At 38.7% G+C, this 15,598-nt stretch overlaps 1 protein-coding gene across 3 annotated transcripts in view; it reads right to left on the bottom strand.

Annotated features, from left to right (window-relative positions):
* Positions 1 to 15,598, bottom strand: part of ZNF385B (zinc finger protein 385B) — a 151,713-nt gene that overhangs the window by 40,332 nt on the left and 95,783 nt on the right. For all 3 annotated transcript variants that reach the window (XM_010713539.3, XM_085227784.1, XM_010713540.4), the window contains one exon: positions 9,448 to 9,578. In XM_010713539.3, the coding sequence (XP_010711841.1) occupies positions 9,448 to 9,578 (131 nt within the window). The remainder of the gene's footprint in view (positions 1 to 9,447; positions 9,579 to 15,598) is intronic.

The raw sequence follows: 15,598 nt of genomic DNA, 5'->3' as shown, positions 1-15,598 counted from the left end.
GTGACCTCTGCACACTATCACTAGTCAAAGAAATCAGCCCGAAGGCATTTTAAAGCAAAACAAAAATTCTGCTGTAATTCACTTGCTAACATGTCAGATACTGCAGATATCCATGAAGAGTTGTTGAAATAAGTTAGTATTAAAAAAAAAAAAAAAAAGGAAAAAAAAAAGGAAAGAGAAACCTTTGGAGTTTACATTTCAACATCATTTTTAGTACAAGACGATTAAAAGGGCACCCAGAGCTGGGAACAGCCTTTTATGTCTTAAGAGAGATGAAATATTAATAAATTCAGCTCCATCAATTTCCTTTTAGAGGTTACTGTCGAACTAATTTTATTTTTGAAAATTCTACATTATTTCTGCCAACAGAGCTTCAGGGCTGGAACCCAGGACTTGGGACATTGATTTTCTGTCTCCTGACAGCAGCAGTTGTGTTCCTCTTCCTTATGCCCACTCCCATGGCATAATGCAGAGTCCCCTAGAGTACTACCTTCTTGTATGTTCCCCTTTAAAGTCTAGCTCACACAGGAAAATGAAAAAGGACAACTCTTTATTCTGTGCTTGTATCTGCAATCACAAAGAATACTGAAAGCACTGTCTACAGTTATTTAAAGACTTGTTTTAGCTTAGAAGAAGCCATTACATCTGATTTCTTAAAAAAATGCATGACAATTTTACAGACTAGAGAGCTTCAGCCTTTCCTGTGACGAAGTCTGATAATTTGTGGTCAACCACGAGCTTAAATTTTAGAGGGGGCAGAGGGAACGAACATACCACACTTTGATTAAAGAGTTTCCAACTAAGATAAATCTATAACATCACAGGGGAAGTGATGATAATGATGGAGTATTCCCACAGCTAACATCCACACCTTGCTTTGCCTGTTACTCCATCTAGTTGTGTCTCACTCAATTAGATTAAAGGGCACTCTAATGCCTGCATGCATAGGTACTTGTACGCTGCAATCAGATCAGCATTTAACCTTCTCTTTGATAAACCAAGTAAGCTGAATTCCTTAAGCCTCTCATTATAAAAGCCTTGATTCATTTGTTAGTTTTTCCTCTGACTCCTCTTCAGATTTTCAATAAGTCACTGAAGTATAGGCTCTAGAAGTGACAACAGTATGCTCAAATATACTCTCTCTTTACCTACTTAATTAAATCTTTTTTTTTTTTTTTTTAAACCAATAAATGCATTAATCTTCTTGCTTCAGCATCAGTTTGGAAAGCACAGCTCTACATCTTCACTGACAGGCTCATTTATCCATCTGGTGAGCTAACGCAAACAATTTTGTTGTATTTTAACCTCGTCGAAGAGAAGCAGTCAGCTGCAGCTCCACAGCTGGGAGCCCTGTGCTGAAGCAGAGGCTGCTTTCAGTCAGGTTTTCACTTCGAAAATTTAACTTGCAAGAACTCATCTGACCAAGTTCATGAGGCCAAGGATGAACTCTGGCCTTATTGGCAGAATTTTATTTCTCCTAAGCCAGAGCAAAATAGTGGCTTAGACCAACATAAACAAAAATAAAAACATTTATACTGTCTAACTTAAAACCAGGTTTCTTCTGATCTTCTGTTCACTCCATCACTGCATCTTCTATTTTAAATCAAGAAATTCAAAATTAAAGAAGTAACGTGAATACTCTAATTTCTCCCCTTCTCTTCTCCCCACATAACATGCATATGCATAGAGATCAAAACGGAACTGAGAAAATATCTTTTAATTCATTTTTTTCACTGCTATGACTATCCCCTCTGCCCTTCCTTCTCTTCACCCATGGATATATTTACTGCACATTAAAAATAAACTCTGGTTGAGAAAACCATAATTAGGAGAGCCTTAAAAAGACTTCTCCAAAAATGAAATGCCACTGCTGTTTTAGAAATTACTGTGAAAAAAATATTAAAATATTTGATGCCTTTGGAAAGGCTTAACTCACAGAATAAATTGGTGAGGCACAATTAATTACACAAGTGAAAACTTCTGAATCTGATCTTATCACAATGATGATACAGATACATAAAAGGACTGAGTTTCCAAATATGCTATTGGACAATGAAGTACTTAGGAAGTTTCTGTTTATAATAGATGTAACTCTTAAAATAGCGACAGACCAAATTTGAGAAAAAGAATGAAGTATGAACCCAATGGCTAAAAAAATACTTTAGCAATATGACAATTTTCCATCCCTTTGTGACTCTGCTGGCTTCCAGTTTTAACTGTACTTTTATTATTCATCTGTAAAACAGGGATAAAAATATTTTCAACCTCACAAAAAAAGCTGAAAGGTCTAAATAACATGTTTACAGCTATTCAAAATCATCTGATGGAAGATGCTCTGTAACTGCTACTTATTATTAAGGCTGCTGCTATTATTCAGAACACTTGGCTGTGTTAAGTTTTTCAACACCATCAGAAATATATATTGCCTTCAGATGCAGTAAAACTAGTAACACACTCTGAGAGCAAAACTATTCTTTTTACACTATTGCCACCTGACAATAAAATAATCTGAATTGGTAAAATAATAGGAAACATTACTTTCCAATAGAATCCTACCAAAAAACTCAAGCTTAAGATGTAGCAGTCAGAAAAGCTTAAATAATGTGTGAGGTTAGCAAGATTTCAGATTTTTGCTTTCTTCTTTGAGGATGCCCTTAAACCTCACTCTTTTCTTCTTGGAGGTCTGCTTCAGGTTTTGCTAGCAGTTTGCTTGCTTCCCGCCTGTTCCAGAACAGCAATATCACTTGAAACTGAGAAGTATCCTGTTAGGTAGGTCTTAATTTCCTCTACACATCTGAACCCTGCTAAGAGAGTTTAGAGGCAAATACATAGCCTCAATCGATACTGTGAACAGGAGAGAATAAGGACACAGAAGCTTAGCCTTCCAAAATGAAATAGTACTGTTACTTTTCACATATTAAAAATGTATATTTAAAAAGGGGGTAAGTTATATGTACGTATGCATTTGAATAAGTGTATAAAATGGATGAATATAAATGAGAAATGAGTCAAAACTGAAAATTTCTTAATGTTAGCTGACAACTGTCATCTGCTCTCCACAGTAACAAATAATAGGCTTTCTTCATATAAAAATCAATAACGCTGTTTCTGGCTTCAGGGTGTTTTGATCAGTACCACACACGACATAAACAGCCTTTACAATTTTTTTGATTAAAAAAAAAAAACCTCAATGTTTGGTTGAGTCGCTAAAAGAAGATATTTCTCATCAAACCTGCCCTGAAACAACACAGAATCATAATCTGTTCGTTTTTATTTTTAAATCTAGGTGAATGAGATGCAAAGCAGACTGAAGGAGAAACCAGTCTTTTCTAATACATGAACAAGAAAGGCCATTCTCTTTCCATACCCTTCACTTGGGGAAGCATCTGAGCTTTGTATATCTCCGCTGTGGGACCAGACATGCTGTGATCAGAGCAGAGTGGGCTGAAAGCCCAGCTCTTGGAATCAGCCTCACTCTGGCAGCTGAAATGGGTTGGTCACTGCCTCAGAGCTGGGCATCAGCAGCTCTTCTCAGGCACGTTAACAGAAGACAGGCCTCATGCTATGACTTGAAATTGCAATGTGCTATTTCTAAATTGTCATAAAAAAGAGCATATCTAAATTGAAAGGCCAGCAGCTATATCCACATTCAGAGAGTGCAACAGGCATTAACTCCCAGCTAAATTCTTATCATTTATTAGCTAATAATGAATTCAATAATCCTTTCTTTCTCCTGGAGATTTCGAGGCAGCTGTGAGTGAGGGCAGGAACACTGAGCAGCCAGCAAGCCACATGAGTAGGTGCTTCTGCATTCATCTGACACTTCAGGAATTCAGATTTTTATTAAGCTGCTCTAGAGTTTTTCTTAGGATAAGAGACCTTGTAATTAGAAACTACAGAGATCTTTATAAATATAGTGGTGCAATATGTAAGTCTTAGATTGCAATTTTGTGACTGTGTGCTGTGAGAACAGATGTTTTAGTCACAGCTTATTTGCAAAATATCCTTCACTGGTCTGACACCTAAAATATTTAAGGCTAACAATCCCCTCCCTTTAAGTAGGACTTCCTCGTGCTATAAAGACACTACTAACTTAAGTAAGGAATTCAATGATGACCAAGGCTTTTTAGCCATTCCCTGTGCTGACTGGGGGAAGAAAAAAATAATGGCAGAGGTGTCACAGAGACGAATTCCCAGCTTTCTAGGAAGGCAGATGAAACATGCAGCCAAGCGCTAGATATTCTGGAGGATCTGGAATTTGAATGCAGAAACTGCTAGGACTCCTCTGCAGAAACTGCAGTTCTGTAAGGAATAAGGCTGCTGAAATTATGCATATGCACAAGTCTCCATTGTTCAGGCTTTACTGTGGAATTCCCGAGCCTCTGCCCTCCTCACCAGTAAATACCTCAGAAAACATGGTCTCTTTTTCCTCCCTGTTAGTAACACGTACCAGGCTAATTCTTCATGTTGTAGTTCAGTGATTCCAACTAAGATCTGGAAAACACAAACTATGCAGATTCCAGAAAAACTAAAAGTGAAGGAGGAGAGTTTCTTTCTAAGTGCTCCACAAAGGAGCAGAGGAAAATTTGAAGCGCTCTGTGTGCCTGCACTAACTATAAGGAGGCTACTAAGATGTCAGTAAGAAAAATATTGTCACCTCCTGGTTTAAAACAAAACATTCAGCTACTCCACAACTCTTAAGTTAATTGCTTAAATTTCTGTGTTGTCAGTCAATGAGGATAAGTCATATATTCATAGAATCATTAAGGTTGGAAAAGACCACTAAGATTATCCAACAATCAACTTATCACCACCATGCCCCTTAACCCATGGCTCTCAGTGCCACATCCCTTTTCTCGAACACCTCCAAGGATGGTGACCCCACCACTTCTCTGGGTAGCCTGTTCCAGTGCCTCACCACACTTCCTGAGAAGAAATTTTTCCTAATATCCAATCAGAAAGGTATTGCTGTTATGAAATTTCACATGTTCTCTGGAACATTTCTGAGGGAGGTAAACAGAGCAGGCCCTGCTCCCTTGGCACTGTACAGAGGGGAGAAGGGGAACTGAGAGCCCATGGACAGGCTGCACGGGAACAGGGGACTGTAGGCAATCAGCTGGCACATCTGTCATCTGACTGCACCTCTAGTCCACTCCTCCTGTGCACAAGGCTGAGCTCTGGAGCATGCTCTGGCATGGCAGCAGAGCACTAAAGGGCTGATATTCAGATTCTGCAAGGGGAACTGAAAGCTGGCGTAGTTCAGCGCAGACCAGAAGCAGGAGAGGCTCCTCGTGTGGGGCAAGGAGCCATCAATACAAGGCACTGTGTTCTGATTTGCTTGATTAGGGGTCCTTCAAATTTCAGGGAGAGCAAATGAGAACTAAAGAGGTAGAAACTGAAAATGAGGGACATAATTGAAAATGCAGGAGAGGAAAGAGAAAATTAGTCTCTGCCGGTACTCTTGGGGACAGGCCAAGGATACTTAGTCCAGGCGAGGTTAATGGTGGAGAAAAGACAGAGATATCTGACCATATTACCAGTCAGCTCCTCCTTCTCTTCCTGTAGCCCATTCCAGCTGGCTCACTTTCCCTGGCAGATGTGAAATACTTCTCATTCACTTTGCAGTAGAGACCTCAAGTCTAATGCAAAGACTCAGCAGAGCCTTTTGCTTGAAGAACAGGCACTGAAGCAGCGACAGGGTCACGTTAACCATGATGAGAGTACAAATGGGCATTTCAAAACCAATTCTGGTCTAGCTAGATGGGACGTATCTTGCTAATGTGAATGCTACAAAAGATAGTGTAATCTTTGATTACCCCTGAGGCCATAACAAACTTGGAAGGAAGCATAAGAATTGCTGATTATTTTCTATGAAGATAGAATCTCAGAAGTTGCTGATACCACTTTTGCGCACACTGACAGGTCCCTGGCTGTACTGTTTTGACTCAATTTGAATTATGCAGTGCTGCTCGCATTTCATGGCAAGGTAGAACGTATAGCTTTCAGATATTTCTTTTTCTGAGGCCTATATATTCCTTAAAGACAGATGCAGGCAACAATCAGTTTGCTTTGTGAGATAATTTCTTTCTTTCTTACTTTAGCACATGTATAGTGATAATCGTCTGTAATGTAACCACAATGCATTTTTTTCTCATTCGGTCCACAAGATGAATGACATAAGAAAATGAATCAGGAAGAAGAAGAATACAAAGGATAAAGCCATGTGGTAAAAGCCAGGGCGTGTAAAATTCAAGATTACACTATAATAGACGCACAGTGGAGGGACCTAATTAAAACTGCACAGTAACGTTAATTTTGATTTTTACTAACTGTATGTATTTGACTTTGAAGTCTCACAGATCTTAAAATGTAATCAACAAACAAGGAGTTACATGGTAAGGAAGCACTGAAGTCATTTTTGCATGCTAAATAACTGTGTTTATCAATACCCTTTTACACAGCATGCTTTCCAAATTGGAGGTAAGACTGGGAACGTCCTATGAAGTTGGATCAACTTCTGCAACAAACAAAACTATTTTAAGTAATATCAGTTCAAAATTGGATTAAAATTCTGCATTTTAGGCAGAGAGGTAGGAGTAATTGAGCAAGAGCTTACAAAATGTGGTGCCAGAACTAGCATTCTGTCCCCTTTGGATCTGCTGCTGCAATGCTTCTGAGAGTGTTCTTTTGTGCAGCAGTGTTCAGGCAGTGACAGTCTGGACCTGCTCTGCTCCGATAAAAACAATTTGTGGGTGCTCTAAGAAGGCCAGAAAGAGCAGAGCACCTGTTCTGCAAAACCTCACTGCTTGGAGTCCTTCGTTCTGCACTCAGAAGCTGGTCCATTCAAACAAAAAGGCCTCCCTAAGGAATAAAGGAATGCATCCAAAAGAATCAGCACAAGCATTCCCTCCCAAATTTGTCCTATATAATAAGCAAGTCCCAAAGAACAAACAAAAATTTACTTGGAATACAAATAGATAAATACTATTGTTTTCATGAGAAACAAAGTAGAGACATCTTAAAGTAAATCTCACAATTGCATCAAGAAAGTAAGTTACACCTGGGGTAGTCTTTCCTTTCAAAAAAGAATAAGTCTTCTCGGCTTTTGACTAAGAGCATACCATGCAGAGAGAATCAAGCAATCAGAATACATTCACAAACAAAATGGGGACACCAACGTTTCAACCATATTGCCACAGGTGTTTTCAGAATTGAAAACTGTTAATGATATAAAAAAGGGCTTACCTGAGATTTATATGTTTCCATCTAGAAGAGAACTGACTTTGGAAACATTGGAGGGTGCTCCTTTAAACAGGTTTCTAGTTAATATAATTTACCTCAGTTTTCCTACTGTTAAACTCTTAAGATTTCATTAGAAACCAACTTCTGATAGAGCTTAAAAGAAAAAATCTCTGATGCAAAAAAGACATTGAGACATTTCTTTTTCTCTGAAAAATTTCACTGAAATGTGAATATGCATAAAGATGAATATTGGCATATGCTTGCATTCTTCTCAGCCCTACCAAAGGGAAAGAGACTTGGTGCTGTGCACCACGAGTGTCACCATCTACAGTCCCTGACAAAGTCTCTCATGAAAGATTAATCTGTAGGGCAATTGATGGTTTTGGGGGCAGGCAGAAGGGCAAAGGTGTTCTTCTAATGCTCTGCCTTTGCACAGGAAGAAATAAGAAGGCACTTGTGAAGATACACAAATGAGGGGTCGGGTAGGTTTTGATTCTGTTTGAATTTGATTTGGAAAAGTGATTTTGACAATTTTTACATTATCTCCACTTGCCTATTTGTATTCACTGTGGAAAAAAAAAGTGTAAGCATTAAACCTATTTGCAAAGGTTGCACTAAGTTAAAAAGAAAAGATATGTGTGACAGCTGGTGTTCACTGTGCCTGTCAGAAGATAACCATAAATAATTTAGTTTTCCAATGAGCTTTAAAGTCCATCATAAAAGACTATTAAGGAAAATCAATATCTACAAGATAAATGGCAAAGTCCATGAATTAGAAATAGCATAGTACTTAAATATTGTTCCTCCAAAAGGAGGAATTTAAAAATGTGGTATCTGTGGTGCATAACAGTGTGATTTTGAATAATTACCAAGAATTTCAAGGGAGGAAATATTTGCCACTGGCCACAGGGTTCTCTTTTAAAACCCACAGAGTTTTGGAGAGAAGTGACAGGTGTGAAAGATAAAGACTCTAGAAAACAGGCAAATTGAATGTAATCTAGATAAATGTAAGGTAGTGTTTATAAACAAAAACAGCCTAAATATCGAAATTAATCTGCCTCTAGAGGCTACTGCAAGTCAGAAATTCAATACTACCACCAAAAGCAAATAATGGTTGACTACAACTACAGCATCCTCAAAGAAAAGTTTCTGTGAGATGTTACATACAGTTCTGTGAAAAAGCTCAGCTATAATACCAGTGCAACTGGAAAACAGACAAATCAATAACTAAATTCTCAAATGTATAGATGAGAGATAATGAATGTGAATTGCATCGTGTCCAGAAGATGAGACACTCCTATTTTAGAATTCTAAAATTGTATTGAGTTTTGTCTCCTGCTCTTTTAACATACCTGGATTTGTATCTTTCCTCTCTTTGTATGCTTGCATGTGCTTGTACCCCCCAGATCACTACGCATGTACAATCTCATGTTAGGCTGCTGACATTTGAGAGAAGCTGGCTGATATATTAGCTCACAAATATTGCACAGCACCATGTGCTGTAGCACAAGATTTACTTGCAAGTGAGGAAGAAAAATAAATCCTGTGGCTGTACTCACTTGAAACAGAAGGCCAGTTAGCAAAGGAAGAGAGTAGTGGTGGTTCAGCTGACCGCAGCCTGTGGGTGATGGCAGTTGCCCCCCTTCCCCACAGCTGTGACAGTCACAGTGCTCTACAGTTCAGGGGCCAGTCATGGATCAACAAATCCCATTCACTGACTCAGCAGAAATGACCAGCAGCAATGTTCTTCCTGTTGAAGTTAACTAACTGGTTGCCAACTCACTCTACGCTGAATTATCTCCACACACACAAACAGGAGTGGCAGCATGCAAAATGGTGGCTTTGGTACATTCGATGTGTTTAAGTCAATGGAGTCAACAGAGCATCTGAGGCTTACCTGTCACTCCGTTTCTTCCCTTTAACATCAGGTCTTTTTTTTTGTGTTTGTTTCTGGCAAAAGCTCAATATTATTCCACCGCTCATTAAAACTCAACCATGGGGCTTTTTCAGTGTGCTAACAACAATCCCACAGGCCAGGTCTGGGGCCCATGTACAGCAAAAAGGTTGCGAACAGCATGAGATCGTCACACAAGGGAGCAGTAACCAACACAGCACAGAGTTCTGTATGTCAACTTCAATACTGGATGTTAGAACTGACTTGGAAAGCATTACACTGAAACTAAATGCAGAAGCACCTTTACTTACTGTGTTAAAATTTGGGAAGAATCCAACAGCAGAGCTGCTGTCCACAGGGAAGGACATAAAGGGTTTGATATCCAGAGAAGGCTGCATCATCAAGGTAGGTGCACGCACAAGGGTGGGAAGTGCAGTAGTGCCTGCCAAGAGCAAACAAAACCAGCAATTCATAGTATTCTCCTTTCCGCACTACACACAGCATAGCTATCTCTTGCTGACACAATCTCCACGAACAAATAGCGCATGGAGGTAATAAAGTAGCTCTGCAGGAGTTAATATCATTAAAAGAAACCTATTTCCACATTCTACAGATGAAGCAGAGTGCTCTCCTATGGCCATGGATGCTCGGACGCTGAAGAGGAGACATATGGTGTTTAAATCACCCTGGCAGGTAGAATAAATCCCTCCTAAAGCTGAACACTTCTTCTGTGCCAAAAAGACCAGGATGGGAGCCCATGGAAGTCAGATGCTTTTGCAATTCCTGGTTGCCTATTAGATCAGCTAGCGCAGGCAGTACACGAGAGCTGAAATCCAGAGGTCTGTTTCCAAATAACAAGTTTGTTTTTCCTTCTTCTGATGGCCTCTGTAGCTATCAGGTACTGCACAAACATCCTTTCACTTAAGATTTAAAAGAATGCCTTTTGTATTACATAGCAATACAAATATTAGAAAACAAACAATTAAATAATCAGCAAGCAACACACACAAAATCAATTCTTTACATATAATGAAAAACGTTTTCCTAATTGGAGCCTAGCACTTTTCCTCCAAACATGGGCTTTGCAGGAATGTACTTGCTGGAGTTGTTACACTTGAGCATCACCCCCTCAACAAGGCCCCAAAGGACCACAAAGGCACAGATGTCCAAACATTCGTTTACAACTAGCTATCTGCTCTATCCACACAATGGTGTGCCTAGCACACTGCTTCCAGCTCTGCCTATGGAGTGTTTTATTTTCCCTGAAATCATACAAAATCAATTTCAAACAATATTTTCCTCCTGAAATAGAGAATGAGGAAAAAAAAATTCAGATTCTCCTTCCTGGGTCAAATAAATAATTCAACACAGACTGGAGCAGAGACTGGAACACAAGTCTCTCTGGTCTTTACAGGAGGTTGAGTCATTCTCTGCCTTTCCCCCAGGCCCCCCCCAACAGAGTTTCTCCATCATTACCTCCCTCTCCTGCTCACAGTGGCCAGCACATCAGCCAGGAGCATAACAGTCCTCTGGGGAGCTTCTTTGGTCTCAAGCAGAGCCGACACAGTAACTAAGCTTTTTCTCACAGAAGTTGCCTGAGTTTTTTTTAAACACAGTCAGAAGGGGGAGGGAGGAGGAAAAGCAAACCAGACAGTTTTCCCTCTCTTCTCCCACAAAATCAAATTGTTTGTATCTGTTTGCAAGATGCCAGGCAATCCATGTGGGCTGCTGCAGAACCAGTCCTCCATTAAACATCTCCCTTTCTCTCTGTTAAGGACATGCAAAATCCAACACAGAGAAATTTTCCTCTTTCTTCATCTCATCATCCTGCCTCCATGGACATGATTTCAAACCCATTCTCTGGTATCTGAGAGAGAAGCAGAGCTCAGAAGCCAGATGGGTCTGCATGAATTTACTAAATAGCCAGACACTAAGAACTAGCCCTGAGCTCAAATTCTGTAGGTGCTGGAAACACAGACAATTTGATCACAGCTGCAGCATAATAAATGCTATATTCTAGTCTAGCAGATGAGCAGCAGGTTATAATCTATTCTCTGTTTCTTCTACAAAGGGTGAGGACAGTAGAAAGGTGGGTCATTGACAACTGTGGAGAGAGAACTGGACACCCTCTCAACTGACCTGCACAAGAAAGGAAAAGTATGTTTGAGATACACTATTGGAAAATATTTTCTCTCTTCTGCTATCTCAATACTTTCATAAATGTAAGCTTTGTTTCAAGTCTTTAGGTCAGTTAAACTCTGTGTTCTGCCCCTGCAACTTGATGACTTGGGCTCAGTTAATTAAGACAAAGCTTATTCATCAAGTGGAGTCACAGATGTCAAAAAGCTAAAGGCTGCCTAAGATGCCCATAGTTCCTACTTCATATCCATAATGAAAAAAAATGAAAATAGAAACGCATCAACAAGAAAGCAGTGTCTCAGAGGATTTAGCCGTAGAAAATATCTTCAACTGCAAAAATGACGATTATTTCTACTAGCTTGCTCTGAAACAGTAGCTTTACATAATTTAGGTTTGAGCTGTACTCAAACAGCAGCTATACTGTATTCAATTACCTAAAGTCCACAGAGTGCAGTCAAACTTCTACAAATTTCTTTTTGAAGTTCAGAAGCAATTAAGATCCAGAGTTAATGAAAGACCCATCTCTCTTTGCATATGAAGCTATGGTTATTTTAACTATATTTTACAGAAAAAAAAACACCCAACAAATAGCAACAACATAGTTAACTTGTCACTGAAGTTTAAAATTAGAGTTAAGCTGAGTTTCTGATGCTGTCTTTAACAGAGGTATAGAAAAATGTTGTCATAAATTTTTTTTTAAATTAGAAAATAGTCAGCATCCAATAAAATAGCAATCTTCTTTGTATTCCTCATCTGGGCATAGACCACTTCAAACACTACTGAAATCTGCCCTCAGCTTTGCAAATCATGGTGCTTCTGCTACCAGAACAATATATGTTCAGACTAGGATACATTCAGAGTCCATATGGAATGGAAAATGTACACACCTACTGGACTGATTAGTGGAGGCACTGATAACAAGAAATTTGTTCACTTCTGTTTTGCAGTTTGCTACTGCTACTGCCAAACAAATACCAGTGGTCCAATTGGTCAGAAGCTTTATTTTCAGAACCGCATTTGAAAACCTCTGGAAGAATGACTAGGTAAAGACAACTCAAACTACAGGAGGGAGCACTTCATGGCAATCATCCTGTTAAATAGGATAGAACCCACTTTCCACTGGTATTACTCCAAATGCCAAGTAGATTCTTACCACCATGTCTGTATGCAGACCTGAGCTAAGCTGGAATGCTGGCACAAGAAGGATGGAGCTGACAAGCTTCATTATCATCATAAATTTAACAGATGTTTACAATTTCATTAGCATTTTAATGATAAAGACAATTTACCACGTCAAAAACAGATTGTTTAAAATACTTGTGAATCTTTGGCATAAATAACTGATATTTCTTGTAAATTCATTTATTCATTTCAAGTTTGAAATTTATAAACATTATTTTATCTCTTTTTAAAAAAAAAATTAAGTAAAAGAAAATACCTTCAACTCTGAGTGCCACTGCAGGAGTTACCTCTGCACAAGGCATGCAAGCAAAAGACTGCCAAATCCTCAACTGGTCTTTTTCAGTGTTGTATATAAGAGGGGGAAAGCAAGATTTTATGTGAGCAGATGACTCAAAATATCTTATTTTGTGCAGGAGCACAGTCGTGTCAGAGGCACACATCATCATGTCTTGTCATTGCTCATCCTTTCCAAGCAAGAGACGTGCTGATTTCAGCAAAACAAAAGAGCACAACTGCTCAAACCTGAAAGCATATTCTTGAAAAGCATTCACTAAAGGCCGCTACAGAGAAATCCAAAGCCATAACCCATTCCCTCTTTTCTTTCATCACCTTGAGATGTTTCTACATTTCTTTATTGCTTGGATCCAAGTAATCCAAACTCAAGACAGGAACAATGGGAGAGTAATTGATGTGCAGTTGAGACTGAATGAAAGCGTCCCATTGACAATCTGCATCCATTTGAGATTGCACATGGTCACCTTTAACATGCGACCCAACACAGTATTAGGAGATCAATGGGATCTCACCTGTTAACATCCACCACTACCTACAATAGTTACAGTTAAGAAGTGTCAGTACAGGGACAGGCCATGCTGGCTTGAATTATCTGACCCTTTTTGGCTATGCAGAGCCATGACCTCCTAGATCAGTGCACAGTAGTCTCACCCAGACAATTGTTCTTAGATTCCATCTAAGGGAATGGGCGAGTTCTGGGGTCTCTCCTCCCTCGACCTTTTTAAAGTAGCATTTTGCTGGCACTGCTTTGAGCCAAAGGTATCCTTTCAAGAGGGGAAGACAACTTGTCCCTTTGGTTTTGCTCATACTGACTGAATTCATTACCTACTGCAACCACACTAAGCACAGTCATCCTGCTTTTAGACTTCACACTGTCATCTCAATTTACAGTCTTTTCCTTCAACACTCCAGAAGACTTAAGACCAGACAGGACATGTTTGAAACATTTCAGGGAACAGTTTTGGGAGAATTTTGCATGCATAATCTTTTTCTGGGTCTCCACAGCTTTCAGTACAGTTTATTAATTTTGTCAGTGCAAGTTTTGAATATTGTCAGAAATACTTATTCAGCATGAGACTCAAAAACAGTTTTATAAACAGCTTAGAGCCCAGAGCTAGTACCTAGGCTTTTGTATCGAATAAAACTCTCTTCAGTTCTATTGTCTGTGCTTTGCAAAAAACATAAAACAAACAAACCCAACACTTGCTTTTATACAGTTTTATGGGGAATATTGGCACAATCAGATTATGTGTTTTAAAGAAATAGAAGCAACTCCTAGCCAGAGAAACGAACCCCATAAAAAACGTCATCAGAAATCTTGCCTAGGATCTGATGCCCCCATTCCATGTTCTCCAGGCACGTTCACTGGGACTTTTTCACTGTAAATGACAGCTAAGACTGGTTGATTGCAAATAATCATATCTTCTAGTTTAAGTATGTACATGACATCTGTAATCACAGCACTAACATTACTCCCTATACTGAACAATATAAATATTAATCTTTTTTGCTACAAAATGTTATCGGTTCAAAAGATTCAGGAACTTTCTGGTTTAGTTATTTTAGATAAGCTATACACGAGCATTACAGAGTGCCATGTGTTCCTGATCATGCTTAAGATAAACTGCTAAAACAACATTAAGCCTATGTGAAGTAATTTTGATTTTCTGAAAAACAGGTGCTGATATAAAAATGTTTTAAGTAAAAGCTATTCTATAGTATCATTAATATTTATGAACGTTAAAACAAACTCTCCTCTTAAATACAAAACAAGGTAAATAAACATAGCACATCAGTAGTTTCTTTCCAGAATTCAGTAGAACAAATAGTGCTTTCTTGTAATGTGGAATTATGATAACTGAGACTTCTGATAGGGATTTTAGTCTGTTGAAAGTGAAGCAGTAAAGGAGAGATAAAGCCGCTCATTCAATAGTTTCCTAATTGGCAAATTAACACAATTATATGAAATATTCACTACCCAGACAGTGCAACTTACTTTTAAAAAATACGCTGAAGTAGAACCCTGGTATATATGAGATAAAGGCACAGCCCCTCTTTGACAATAGGAAAAATGCTAAGAACTTCTGCATCCCCAGGGCAACACACAAACTAACTCATTAATGAATGAGGATGCAGGTCCTTTGAGGTTGATATGGTTATCACCAGAGCTAGCTACTCATGAATCTTTTAAAGCCTGGGGAGTGCACTGAATTCATACTTAGATGTTATTCAGAAACTGAGGGAACAGTCAGACCTTGCACGGACTCATTAACCAGCTTAAATAGCACGAGTCATACATGTCTGGCAACTAACAATGGGTACAATTCTCAAATCTGTTTTTTTTGTTGGTGGTGGTTGGGTTTGGTTTTTTTTTTGAAGCTACAAGGAAAGGCAGCAAGAGCTGGTGTAGAGCTGATGGCTATTCAACAGCATTAAGAGCCACTCTGCACCAAGCATCTTAACACAAATTATGAGAAAGAAATTATGAGAAAGCATTAGCTCAGGTCTAATCTCACAGAACAACATTTGGATATGAAATGACTCAAATATTTTCATTCCAGTCTGAGTTTATTTTTTCAGTGGTTGCTCCAAAAACCCCAGAGGGATTTAACGCAACTTCACTGCAACATACAAAATTACCTATAGTACAGTTCATGCTCTTCATGCTCAAGTATTATTTATCTAAACCAAGTCAGATTATAGAAATAACTCTGATTTCCAGTATGCTAGAATTTAGTATTTCCATTATTATTTCAAAATAAATGTATTATCAAGACATGCTGACAGAATTCAGTATTATCCTTTTGTAAAAAAATCAGATACTGTGAAATAAAATATTTCTACTTT

Source organism: Meleagris gallopavo, chromosome 7 (genome assembly GCF_905368555.1).
Source record: "Meleagris gallopavo chromosome 7, MGAL_WU_HG_1.1, whole genome shotgun sequence".
NCBI lineage: Eukaryota > Metazoa > Chordata > Aves > Galliformes > Phasianidae > Meleagris > Meleagris gallopavo.
The sequence above is the reverse complement of the archived record's forward strand: the minus strand, read 5'-3'. Positions and strand labels throughout refer to the sequence as shown.